General features: G+C 44.7%; 1 protein-coding gene across 9 annotated transcripts in view; it reads left to right on the top strand.

Annotated features, from left to right (window-relative positions):
• LRRFIP2 (LRR binding FLII interacting protein 2) overlaps positions 1-13,667 on the top strand; it is a 91,912-nt gene that overhangs the window by 16,624 nt on the left and 61,621 nt on the right. For 3 of the 9 annotated variants that reach the window (XM_038740882.1, XM_038740880.1, XM_038740881.1), the window contains exons 3-4: positions 2,739-2,792; positions 2,895-2,939. The exons of the other annotated variants lie outside the window; for them this stretch is intronic. In XM_038740882.1, the coding sequence (XP_038596810.1) occupies positions 2,739-2,792; positions 2,895-2,939 (99 nt within the window). The remainder of the gene's footprint in view (positions 1-2,738; positions 2,793-2,894; positions 2,940-13,667) is intronic. 9 annotated transcript variants of the gene reach the window in all.

Genomic DNA, 13,667 nt, shown 5'->3' with positions numbered 1-13,667 from the left:
AGTTGGTTTCATTATTGTTTTGGAAAGTAGATAAAAGATATTTAGCCCCTTTTTCAGTTCAAACGACCCTGAATATATATGTTTGTCCTCTTTTTTTTTGGAGTAATGGAAAATTGCCAAGTTATTAGCATTCCGAAGCGTGCTGCACATTTGAAGTTGCACTTGCATGAATAAAAAAGCACTACTGATGCACTGTTATTGAAGTTTGCGTGTGTGACTAAAAATAATTTTAATTGTCTTCTGTTAAACTCTTGCGAAAAATGGAGTCCTTTATTTTGAAATAAAACCTCATGTCTTTTTGTCAAAAGATTATAATAGAAGCAGAAATGGATGTTAATGTTAAGAATAACGAGTCTAGTATGGTATTTTAAAAGCAATGAGTACTTCAGCTCCCTTTGGCTAGATCAGAAATTCAGTCAACCGGTCAGTGGTGTTTAGTGAGCGTTTACTGGATGCAGAGCACTGTCCTAAGCGCTTGGGAGAGTACAGTAGAACAGAGTCGGTAGACATGATTCCTGCCCCCAAGGAGTTCAGTGTTGCCTAGTGGAAAGACCACGGGCATGGGAGTCAAAGGTCATGGGTTCTAATCCCAACTCCACCACATGTCTGCTGTGTGACCTCGGACAAGTCGCTTAACTTCTCTGTGCCTCAGTCACCTCATCTGCAAAGTGGGGATCAAGACTGTGAGCCCCATTTGGGAAAGGGACTCTGTCCGACCCAACTCTAGACTGTGAGCCCGCTGTTGGGTAGGGACCGTCTCTTTATGTTGACAACTTGTACTTCCCAAGTGCTCAGTACAGTGCTCTGCACACAGTAAGTGCTCAATAAATACGATTGAATGAATGAATCTATTCCAGCATTTAGAACACTGCCTGGCACATAGTAAGCACTTAACAAATACCACAATTATTATTATTATGGAGTTTACACTCTAGTGGGAAATATATTTCAGCATGTTTAACCTAACAGTGCAGACTACAGGGAGGATCAAGGATTCGCACCAACATTAAGGATCCAGGACTCAAGCAACCAGTTAAGGAGGGCGAGATTTTCAAACCTGGAGAAAGGGATTTTGCAAGAAAAGGTGACTTTCCTTTTGATTCTCTCAGTTATGCCTTTGGCTGGGTTCCAGGTCCACCAAAGAGTGAGGCAATGAAGTATTAGCAAGTCGCCTAGCAATGTCCTTTCACCATTAGGGGCTCACACCCTGCTCTGTATTGCAGCCCCATCTGACCGTCCGCAAGACCTTTCAAACCGATTTTAGTCCTTGTTTGACTATTGCGAGGTCAGTCACGGTGTACACCACCGAAGCCCCCACTCAGATGAATAAAACAGGTACAGAGAAGCAGGATGGCCTAGTGGAAAGAGCCCGAGCCTAGGAATCAGAGCAGCTGGGTTCTAATCCCGGCTCTGCCAAGTGCTTAGCGTGTGACCATATCCGTGTCGCTTCGGTTCTCTGGGCCTCAGTTCCCTCATCTGTAAAATGGGGATACCTGCTCTCCCTCCTGCTTGGACTGTGCTCCCCAGGAAGGTCAGGGATTGTGTCCAACCTGATTAACCTGTATCTACCCCAGCGCTTAGAATTGGGTTTGACACATAGGAAGCGCTTAATCAATACCGTAGGCGAAAGAAAAAAGGGTACAGACTTGGCTTACACTGCTAGGGCCCTGCATGTGTCAGCCACTGAGGGAGGCATCCAAAGGGCCTCCCTCCAGGTCTCCTCAATCAATCAATCGTATTTATTGAGCGCTTAGTGTGTGCAGAGCACTGTACTAAGCGCTTGGGAAGTACAAGTTGGAAACATATAGAGACAGTCCCTACCCAACAGTGGGCTCACAGTCTAAAAACTGGCAACTGGAAAATTCCACCTAGAATGGAGGCCAAGACCTGCTGAGCCTTGGTGTTGCAAAAGGGGGTGTCAGACCTGGGGCTCAGGCCGGGCAGGGCTCATTAATCATCAATCAGTGGTATTTAGTGAGTGCTTACTAATGTGGAGCACTGTACTAAGCACTTGGGAAAGTTCAGTACAACAGAATTAGGAGAAATGTTCCAGAATTAGGAGAAATGTTCCTTGCCCATAACGGATTTACTGTCTAGACCAGCTCCCCTGCTTGTTCCAGGAATCCTGATATGGAAGGGCAAGTGTCGTAGTCCTTTTTTTTTTTTTAACGGTATTCGTTAAGTGCATACTATGTGCCAGACACAGTACTGAGAGCTGGGGTAGATATAAGCTAATCAGGTTTTGTGCCTCCGCTACTTCAGCTGTGAAATGAGAATTAAGACTGTGAGCCCCATGTGGGACAAGAGACTGTGTCCAACCAGATTATCTTGTATCTTCTCCAGCGCTTAGTACAATGTCTGGCATATAGTAAGTGCTTAACAAATACCATAATTAATGAATTAGGGTTTCTGCCACTGCTGTTCTTGGTGGTGGTGATTGTAGGGGCTGTGGGTGACAACCCTTAAAACCAGATCATGGACTCTGAGCATGCTGCTTATTCTAATCCCAATTTTCCAGGCCTGTCAGAAGTAGGGAAGATGCTAACTGCTTGCTACTTGATTCTAGCTGCATTGCTCTACTGGTTTTTTTTTTAAGAAAAAATACCACTCCCACACTGCCTCTCCACCTGTCTTCTGCCACCCCCCGAACCCGTTCTCTCTTGGCCCTCCCAAAAAGAAACCTACCCTTTAAGCAGTTTTCCCGGACTTAACCTCCTGTGTGTTCTTTCCTTCCTCAGGAAGATTCGGAAAGGGCCAGGCATACTGACCGGTCCAGCCGCCGCCCTTATCTGGTTTGTACTAACCTATAAATCCTTTTCTCTATTACCTTTTAATTTTTTCTCTTTAAACCCTACCCGCAAACCTCGATTTCACGACGATTTTGTTTTCATCAGGGAGTTGAAGATTCCACATCCTTTCGTGGTACTGGCATCCGCAGGGTTAGTACAGGAGTTGTTATTACTTCCATTTCATAGCTTGTTTGTGGGAAGAATCAGGGTCTGGATAATCCGTACTCCCGATGACTTAATATGTCTCTTCTTTTTTTTTTAAACTCAGAAATTTTTAAACATCATCTAGAAGGCAATGATTTCTTCTAGTCTTCATAGAAACTAACTTTTGATTCTTAAATATTTTTACCTGTTGTAAGCATTCTGAATCAGTCCTCTGTTCTTTAAATTTGAAAGTGCTCCTAATTAATTATAATCACAAGTGTGATTGAATGGACTCACAGCAATTATTATTTCCCCTTTTGATTTTTCAAATACTACAATAGTCCTTACTGACTTTTAAATTTGATTGAATAATTATACATTGCAAACTAATTATCTACAAATATATTATCTAAGTCGATCAGTGATTTGAGGTATTTAGCCTAGGCAGTTAATTAATCCACCCATCGGTGGTATTTTATTGTCTACTACGTGCAGGGCACTGTGCTAGGCACTTGGGAAGGTGTGCCAAAAATTCAAGACCTACATTATTTTCAAATTAAAGAGGCAACGAGAGAACAGGGATGCAAGTAGCAGCATGAGACTATAAGGATGAAGTAGTTGAATAATTGATTATGCGTATACATATGTGTGTGTGGGTGGGTGTATGTAAGAATCAAGGGTGGGTTTGAGAACATAATTGCCAAGGGAGATTTAACTTGGTATGTTAGGAATTGATCGTGGAAGCTTCCTGGTGCGTGACGGGATTTTTGAAGTGCTTCGAAGATAAAGAGCGCTGCAGCTTGGTGAGACATGAGTTTCAGGCAGGAGCAGAGTGGGAGCAAAGGATCAGACGCGAGAGAGTCATCATCATCATCATCATCAATCGTATTTATTGAGCGCTTACTATGTGCAGAGCACTGTACTAAGCGCTTGGGAAGTACAGATTGGCAACATATAGAGACAGTCCCTACCCAACAGTGGGCTCACAGTCTAAAAGGGGGAGACAGAGAACAAAGCCAAGCATACTAACAAAATAAAATGAATAGAATAGATATGTACAAATAAAATAAATAAATAAATAAATAGAGTAATAAATATGCACATACATATATGCAGGTCGAGAGCGAGAGCGAAGTACGGCCAGGTGGGCTTTGGAGGAGTGGAGAGCATGAAGCGAGGGGTAGTTGGTAAAGACAGCCGACAGATACAGTGGGGAAAACCGATGGACGGCCTCAAAGCCAATGGGAAGGAATTTCTGCTTGATTTAGGGGGAAATGGGGAGTTCTCGGGGCTCAGAGACCCGCGTGCCAAGTGATGTTTTTGAAAGACGATCAGTGCGGCAGCATGGAATGTGATAGAGCGTGTCATCGGAAATGACAGGTGAGCCTCGGGCCTGAGACTACCAGGACTGCGGGAATGTGCACAGAGGAATTGGTTCCAGTGCTAGTGATTTGCCAAGTGCTGCTCACTCTTTTGCCCCTGCCAGCTGTGTCATCGCTGGGGCAGAGTGAGGGCAAGCAGGTAGACTGGCACCTGCAGCATGGCGTAGTGGATGGAGCACGGGCCTGAGTGCCAGAAGGTCAAGGATTCTAATCCCAGTTCCCAACACTTGTCCGCTCTGTGACTTTGGGCAAGTCGCTTTACTTCTTTGAGTCTCAGTGACCTCATCTGTAAAATGGGGATTGAAACTGTGAGCCCCGCGTGGGACGGGAAATGTGTCCAGCCCCATTTGCTTGTATCCACACCAGCGCTTAGTACAGTGTGTGGCACATAGTAAGCGCTTAGCAAATGCTAGAATAATAATAAAGCATGGCCTAGTGGAAAGAGCATGGGCTTGGGAATCAGAGGTCGTGGGTTTTAAACCCAGTTCCACCACTTGTCAGCTATGTGATTTGGGGCAAGTCACTTGTAATAATGATGGCATTTATTAAGCGCTTACTATGTGCAAATTACTGTTCTAAGCGCTGGGGAGGTTACAAGGTGATCAGGTTGTCCCACGGGGGTCTCACAGTCTTAACCCCCATATTACAGATGAGGGAACTGAGGCACAGAGAAGTCAAGTGACTTGCCCAAAGTCACACAGCTGACAATTGGCGGAGCCGGGATTTGAACCCATGACCTCTGACTCCAAAGCCCGGGCTCTTTCCACTGAGCCTCGCTGCTTCACTTAACTTCTCTGTGCCTCAGTTACCTCATCTGTAAAATGGGAATTAAGACTGTGAGCCCCACCTGGGACAACCTGATCGCCTTGTATCTCTCCCAGTGCTTTGAACAGTGCTTGGCACATAGTAGGCGCTTAAAAATATCACCATTATTATTAATAATTACCAGCATTTGTGGAGGGTACATGTGGTCTTCCCTCATTTGCCAGCTACAAACAGACCTGGAGTAGAACCCAGGTCTCCTGACTCCCAAAGTAAAGATTTTTCCACCGGGCAGACAGCGGGGCTCAGCATGGATATACTGAAGTCTGGGAAAGGCCGGAGGCTGGGAGACAGCGAGGAGGCTGATGGCGTGTTCTGTTTATTCATATTTTACAGTATTTGTTAGGTGTGTACTGTGTTTCAAACACTGTTCTAAACCGTGGGGTAGATACAAGTGAATTAGGTTGGACACAATCCCTGTCCCGCATGGGGCTCACAGTCTAAATAAGAGGGAGAACTGAGGCACAGGGAAGTGAAGTGACTTTCCCAAGGACACACAGCAAGCATTTATTAGTAATAACAATGGTTCTTGTGAAGCGCTTACTTTGTGCCACTGTTCAAAGCACTGAGGTAGGTACAAATTAATCAGATTGGACACAGCCCTGTCCAACATGGGGCTCACAGTCTTAATTTTGTAGATGAGGCAACTGAGGCCCAAAGAAGTGAAGTGACTTGTCCAAGGCCACACAGCAGACATGTGGCAGAGCCGGGATTAGAACCCGGGTCCCTTCCGACTACCAGCCCTATGCTCTTTTCCACCAACCCACGTTGCTTCTCTTTGCGAGAACGAGAACTTGAAGCAGGGCGGTGGCCGTTTGGGTGGAGAGGAAACGGATTCAGGAAGTGTCGTGGAGAAGGAGCCGGAAGGATTTAGCAGCTGATTTACCGCGAGTGCCGAGAGTGAGAAGTAGAAGATGAGTGCAAAATCACAAGCTGCTTGAACAGAGAGGGTGTTGGTATCATCAGTCTACAGGAGAAAGTTAGGAGGAGGGAAGATGAGTAGTTTTAGGCAGTGCTGGGTTTTGAAGGACCAGTGGATCCTTGGGATTTCCTGGAGGCCAAAGGAAATGCGAGGTTGTATAATTGGAGAGCGTTTGGACACCCACCCAAAATTAGTTGCTTGCCTCATTAAGATAACCGAAAGCAAACAAACAAACAAATTGCATCACAATTAATTCGGCTAACTGGCTTTCTACTGAATTTCATTTAACGGAGAATTTTAAGCTACAACTTGAAGAGCTGTCAATTTGCATCATTTGCTTCATTCCAGCCTTTGCGTAAGGAAACACTTTGATTCTTAGTGCTCTTGGGAGTATCGTGCATCTCAAGTGTAATTCCTGTTTATACAGAAACAGAAATCCACAAGCGGAGGGATTCTTCCAGTGCCTTTCCAATACATGGTTTTCCTATCGAGAGATCACCTTTTGAGTAATCTGAAATATCCATCGACTTTTCAAGTTCAAAAGGCATTTCGTTTAAGGCGACCTGCCTGTCTTCAGCTGGGGCTTGCTTGGAGAGCTCGCTTCCGTTGCTCTCGCTGGCCAAGAAGGTCCTGTCTGGTCAGCCTGGCTGTTGGGGAAAAAAAAACGATAGCCCGAAGTACAGTGGGGCTGAAATTGGGATCATTCATTCATTCAATCACTTACTGTGCACAGAACACTGTACTAAGCGCTTGGTTGAGTACAGTGCAACAATAAACAGACGCATTCCCTGCCCACAACGAGCTCACAATCTAGAGCAGGGGAAACAGAGCTCAATACAAAGAAATTACGGATATGTCCATAGCGCTGTACATGTGAAGCAGCGTGGCTTAGTGGAAAGAGCCCGGGCTTGGGAGTCAGAGGTTGTGGGTTCTAATCCCGGCTCCACCAGTCATCAGCTGTGTGATTTAGGGCAAGTCACTTCACTTCTCTGTTCCTCAGTTCCCTCATCTGTAAAATGGGGATTAAGTTTGTGAGCCCCATGTGGGACAACCTGATTACCTTGTAATAATAATAATAATAATAATGATGGCATTTATTAAGCGCGTACTATGTGCAAAGCACTGTTCTAAGCGCTGGGGTGGTGACAAGGTGATCAGGTTGTCCCCCAGGGGGCTCACAGTTTTAATCCCCATTTTACAGATGAGGGAACTGAGGCACAGAGAAGTGAAGTGACTTGCCCAAAGTCACACAGCTGACAGTTGGCGGAGCCGGGATTTGAACCCATGACCTCTGACTCCAAAGCCCGTGCTCTTTCCACTGAGCCACACTGCTTCTCTAGTATCTTCTCCCACTCCTTTTAGACTGTGAGTCCACTGTTGGGTAGGTACTGTCTCTATATGTTGCCAACTTGTACTTCCCAAGCGCTTAGTACAGTGCTCTGCACACAGTAAGTGCTCAATAAATACGATTGATTGATTGACTGATTCTCTTGTATCTACTCCAGTGCTTAGAACAGTGCTTGGCACATAGTAAGCACTTAACAAATACCATTATTATTATTATTATAACTGCTGTGGAGCTGGAAGGAATAATGTTTATGGTATTTGTTAGGCACTTACTCTGTGCCAGGCACTGTATTAAGATCTGGGGTGGATACAAGCAAATGGAGTTGGACACAGTCTCCGTCCCACGTGGGGCTCACGGTCCTCATCCCCATTTTACAGATGAGGTAACTGAATCACAGAGAAGTGAAGTGACTTGCCTAAAGTCCCACAGCAGACGAGTGGCGGAGCCGGGATTAGAACCCATGACCACCCGACTCCCAGCTCTCCAGGCAAGCCCCAGCTGAAGACAGGCAGGTTGGCTTAAACGAAATGCCTTTTGAATGTGAAGAGTCGATGGGTATTTCAGATTACTCAAACGGTGATCTCTCGATAGAAAAACCATGGATTGGAAAGGCATTGGAAGAATCCCTCCACTTGTGGATTTCCATTTCTGTATAAACAGGAATTACACTCCCAGCTCTATCCACTACACCATACTGCTTCAGTGTTGGCTCTGCAGGGCCAGACGTCCAGAGGGCCCAGGGCCTAGATGACGAGACACCTTTGTCATCATCATCATCAGTCGTATTTATTGAGCGCTTACTATGTGCAGAGCGCTGTACAAAGCGCTTGGGAAGTACAAGTTGGCAACATATAGAGACAGTCCCTACCCAACAGTGGGCTCACAGTCTAAAAGGGGGAGACAGAGAACAAAACCAAACATACTAACAAAAGAAAATAAATAGAATAGATATGTACAAGTAAAATAAATAAATAAACTTATTTGCCACCGCCCCCCAGCCCCACTCTGTACTTCCTCCCTTCTGCAACTCAGTCTGCTTCCTCCTTTCCCCATTTTTATCCTCGTCCCACCCCCAGGTTACCTCCCTGCCCGGTCTCATAACCTAAGCAGTTCCTCCTCCACCTTCTTCCCTGCCGCCACTTCAGTCAATCAGTCAATCAGTGATATTTATAGGGAAGCAGCGTGACAGCAGATAGAGCACGGGCCGGGAGTCAGAAGGTCACGGGTTCTAATCCCGGACCCGCCCCTTGTCTGCTCTGGGACTTAGGGCAAGTTCACTTCTCTGGGCCTCAGTTCCCCCATCTGTAAAATGGTGATTGGGCTGTGAGCCCCACGTGGGACAGGGGCCGTGTTCATCCCGATTTGCTTGTACCCACTCCATCGCTTAGTACAGTGCCTGGCACATAGCGCTTAACAAATAGCACAATTATTATTGTTATTGAGCACTTACTATGTGCAGAGCACTGTACTAGGTGCTTGGGAAAGTACAATACAAGAGAATTAGCAGAATACAACAGAGTTTCAGTGCTCCCCCATCCTCCCCACTGCCTAGAGCAGTGAAATTGAAGAAGTTTGTCAGTACAGATGTTTATCTCCCTCTTTCCATTCATTATCCCTCCCGTTGGCGGAGTTGTGCACAAGTCTGTCATCCATTTTTTCATTTATTTTAATTTTCCTTACTGAGTGACAGCATCCCTAGAGAGCTTAGTGTTTTTCAGGATGGACTAGCTGATGCTGAGATAGCCGTCCCCTTTGTGGATGATAGGTAAATATGTTTACTTAGTAGCCATGATTATGCATATAGGAAAGTCCTGGGACTACCATCAATCAATCAATATTGAGTGCTTACTGTGTGCAGCAGTTGGGAGAGTAATAATAATAATGGTAATTGGTGTATGTTGCCGACTTGTACTTCCCAAGCGCTTAGTACAGTGCTCTGCACACAGTAAGCGCTCAATAAATACGATTGATTGAGTGATTAAGCGCTTACTACGTACCAAGCACTGTTCTAAGCGCTGGGGGAGGGGATACGAGGTAATCAGGTTGTCCCACGTGGGGCTCCCAGTCTTAATCCCCATTTAACAGATGAAGTAAGTGAGGCACAGGGAAGCTAAGTCACTTTCCCAAAGTCACACAGCTGACAAGTGGCAGAGCCGGGATTAGAGCCCACGACTCTGACTCCCAAACCCGTGCCCTTTCCACAGGGCCACGGAGTTGGATATGCACGTGAGAGCTGTGGGGAAGAGTGTCAAAGGCACAAGCATCAAAGGGCTCGAGTCCTAAATGCATGGGTGATGAGGGATTAGTGAGGGAAGGCTTCTTGGAGGAGAGGTGATTTTAAGGAGGGCTTCGAAGATGGGAGAGTGGAAAGAGGGGGAAGGAGGTCCAGGCACGAGGGGTCTGAGGTACAGTGAGTAGATTGGCATTGGAAGAGCAAAGTGTGGTGGCTGGGTTGTAGTAGGAGATTAGCGGGGTCAAGTAGAAATGGGAGAGCTGATGGTTAATTTGAAGTTGCAGGGTAAGGAGCTTCTGTTTGAGACAAGAGAGGGACGAGAAAACATTGAAGGTTTGAGGTTTTTGAGCACATCGCACGTCCGCAGCCTCATTCTTTCTGAAATGGAATTTGATCAACGCTGAGATTTAATTGCAATTCTGAAATGACCTTTGATTTATTTCTCAATGATACGTGTGTTTTCTCCCTTCCCTCCTCTCCCCTCCTCCCACCCACAAAATGAAACCCCGACAGTTTGGTTTTCACTCACTGTTAGAACTCAGTATATTTAGTGGATCTTTGCTAGTAACAGTCATCTCCTCACCGTGCCTCGTTCTCGCCTGTCCCGCCATCGACCCCCGGCCCACATCATCCCCCGGGCCTGGAATGCCCTCCCTCTGCCCATCCGCCAAGGTAGCTCTCTTCCTCCCTTCAAGGCCCTACTGAGAGCTCACCTCCTCCAGGAGGCCTTCCCAGACTGAGCCCCTTCCTTCCTCTCCCCCTCGTCCCCCTCTCCATTCCCCCATCTTACCTCCTTCCCTTCCCCACAGCACCTGTATATATGTATATATGTTTGTACATATTTATTACTCTATTTATTTATTTATTTTACTTGTACATATCTATTCTATTTATTTTATTTTGTTAGTATGTTTGGTTTTGTTCTCTGTCTCCTCCTTTTAGACTGTGAGCCCACTGTTGGGTAGGGACTGTCTCTATATGTTGCCAATTTGTACTTCCCAAGCGCTTAGTACAGTGCTCTGCACATAGTAAGCACTCAATAAATACGATTGATGATCTGCCAAACACAAGAAATCACACTTACGTGTTCCTGTGGATACAAGTCTTTGCGGAAACCCTGAACAAAATAAGGCAATTTTGAAGTCCCTGATGTAAACACAGTATCGTTTTTTGCAATATTAAGTACAACACACTCTTCTCTGGGATTGTATCTTATCTTTTGCCCACTGATTCTTCTGGAAGACCAGTTTAGGGAGTTAGTCATTGAAACTTACTGGCTTTGGTGTGTCAAGGCCATGAGAAATATCCTTGACTCATATTATGTATGCCCATTTTTCACACTTAATTTTCACCCTGTGATTTTTTGGGGGGACTGTGGGAGAAAAAAAAAGTAATTTGGGCAGTTAAATCTCCACCGGAAAGCTAGATTATTTTCAGCCTCAAGATAAAATAATATCCAGTATGAGATTTGATTTGGTGGATGAAGGTGGCTTTTTGTAGTTGTTGAAATCTCCAGGTACTTGTTCTAGAGATGCCATAGAAATGCACCAACTTCAGTTTCGGTTCCCTGGAGTGGTGACTGCAGAATTGAGATTAGCAACCCAAGATACAGAAATGCTTGTTAGGGAAAATAAGAAGATAGTGCCCTAAATCAGTTTACCTTTAAAAAAATGAACAAGGAGTAAACATTTTAAATATGAGGATTAAAAGATGATTTGTCTTGCTTGTTGGTTAAAGCCAAAATCACTTAGTATGTGCTTCTGATCTGTTTCAGTGATTTCTGACCTGTCTGGAAATTGGCATGAAAAATCATTTGAAATAATCATCTTCCTAAAAGAACTTAGCCAAGATAGGGACATGTTTCTGTTATCTACCAGGAAATACTTGGGAGAACAAACAAAGATCTGTATCTCATTCATTTAAACTTCTAATCAGTGGAGAATTTAGAGGTTTAACAGAATGTGAAGGTTTAGGGTACTGACCAGGATGTTCTTATGGTTTGCTATAATCCGGTTTGGATTCCGGAGATTTTTCAGTTAGTCCTTGGGTTTAAAATACTCTAAATAGGAACAGTGAAAAACTCTTTTTAACAAGTGAATGTAGGCTGTTTTTCTTTTAGACCTCGTATGTGATATAGGTACATATAAATGTTTTTTTTAAAACCTCAGCAGCTTGTTGTTTGATTATAGAACTACAAGTTCCTTCTCCCCAATTACCTTTATTTTAAAACTGCCTCGCTGTGGAAGGAGGGGTGACCAAGAGTTATTCTCCAGGGATTGTGTAAGTGTAAAATCTACACAGTGTAAATTCAGGGTATGAAGAAAAGAGAGCTGTAGAGAGTTAAAAATGGGGGGGGAAAAGAACTTTTCAGGATTGCAAGTTTTGTTCAAGCAAGTAACACAGCTGGAGCAGTCTGTGTATTAGTCATTGCACCACATCAATGTGAAATATATTTAGTTCAGCAGCCGGCTTAAAAAACAAACAACAAAAACCCCCCACTTCCTTACAGCAGCCTCTGTGTGCCTCTGTGTGCCAAAATAAAAAGGAAAATAAGACACAAAATAGTAATCTAGAAATAGAAAAGGAGATGAACTAGAGTAACGCTAAGTTTTGTTGTCATTCCTCATTCATGAAAATGTTTTGCTTTTCTGTCTTGTATTCGGTACCTATTAATAGCTGTAAATGCAAAATGCCTTTGAATGAGCTTGATTTGATTCACGTCTCCTGTTTGGTGATTCACAAACTTCTACAATTTCATTTAAGAATTCAGCCCTGGATAGTCCCGGGATCCACAGGAGCAGAACGAGTTCTTCGAGGAGGAAAGACTTAGTGGTGTGTAGCTAACCGAAGAGCATGCCTTCCTTTCTGCTGAAAAAAATCATGTGCCTAATTTGCCTGAAGCTATAATTTGAAAGCTAGATCCATTTTAATGGAGAGTGGCCCCTGCTGAACCACAGTACTAGAACCTGTGTGCCAGTTTTCATTTTGGGGGATTTCTTTTGGGAAGTTATTAAGACTGAGGCATTTTGATCATTTAGAAGAGTGTTGCCAATTGAGGGATGTTTTATTTAGAAACAGCAGTATAGCCCCTAGTGTAGCCTTACGAAGTCTTTATCATTTTAAAATGTGCGTGTGCCCTCCCTCCGCCATGCACATGGCACTTGTGCTCTTATTATGCCCTTCCCACTTTCATACTGCGGTGTCACAAGAGAGGAAATGGTTGAGTAATAATTGGAGAATGGAGCTATGAGCAAATCTTCAGGAAGAGAACTATTCCTGTTTCTATTGTTGATTTATGTGACTCTGGATGTTAAAACTGCCTGCCTTGGATTTACCAGCTCTGCCTATTTCTGCTTTCTGCAAAATGAGATAATAGATGACTGTACCAGATATTTAGGTTAGGGAGGAAAGGTGGGGGTTACTGTATACTGGGGGAAGCGCAGAATCTCTGAGCTTGATTATTTTTTTCCCCCATCCACGCAGCCCCTCTGAAAGCTGCAGAGGAAAAGGTAGCTTCCCTCTGCCTTCATTCATTCAATCATTCAATCGTATTTATTGAGCGCTTGCTGTACGCAGAGCACTTTACTAAGCGCTTGGGAGAGTACAACAGAATTAACAGACACATTCCCGGGCTCTTTCCACTGAGCCACGCTGCTTCTCTGTGAAGTGACTATCCCAAGGTCACCCAGCAGACACGTGGCGGAGTCGGAATTAGAACCCAGGTCCTCTGACTCCCAAGCCCGGGCTCTTTCCACCAAGCCACGCTGCTTCTCTTTACAGTGCTCTGCACATGGTAAGCTCTCAGTAAATACGATTGGATGAATGAATTAATTAATTAATTAATGAGATAGGACTAAGAGTGGGTGAATGAATGGATTGAGAGGCAGCTTGGCTCAGTGGAAAGAGCCTGGGCTTTGGAGTCAGAGGTCAGGGGTTCAAATCCCGGCTCTGCCAATTGTCGGCTGTGTGACTTTGGGCAAGTCACTTCACTTCTCTGTGCCTCAGTTCCCTCATCTGTAAAATGGGG

Source organism: Tachyglossus aculeatus, chromosome 2, assembly GCF_015852505.1.
Source record: "Tachyglossus aculeatus isolate mTacAcu1 chromosome 2, mTacAcu1.pri, whole genome shotgun sequence".
NCBI classification, from domain to species: domain Eukaryota; kingdom Metazoa; phylum Chordata; class Mammalia; order Monotremata; family Tachyglossidae; genus Tachyglossus; species Tachyglossus aculeatus.
This window is presented reverse-complemented; position numbering and strand designations above follow the sequence as displayed.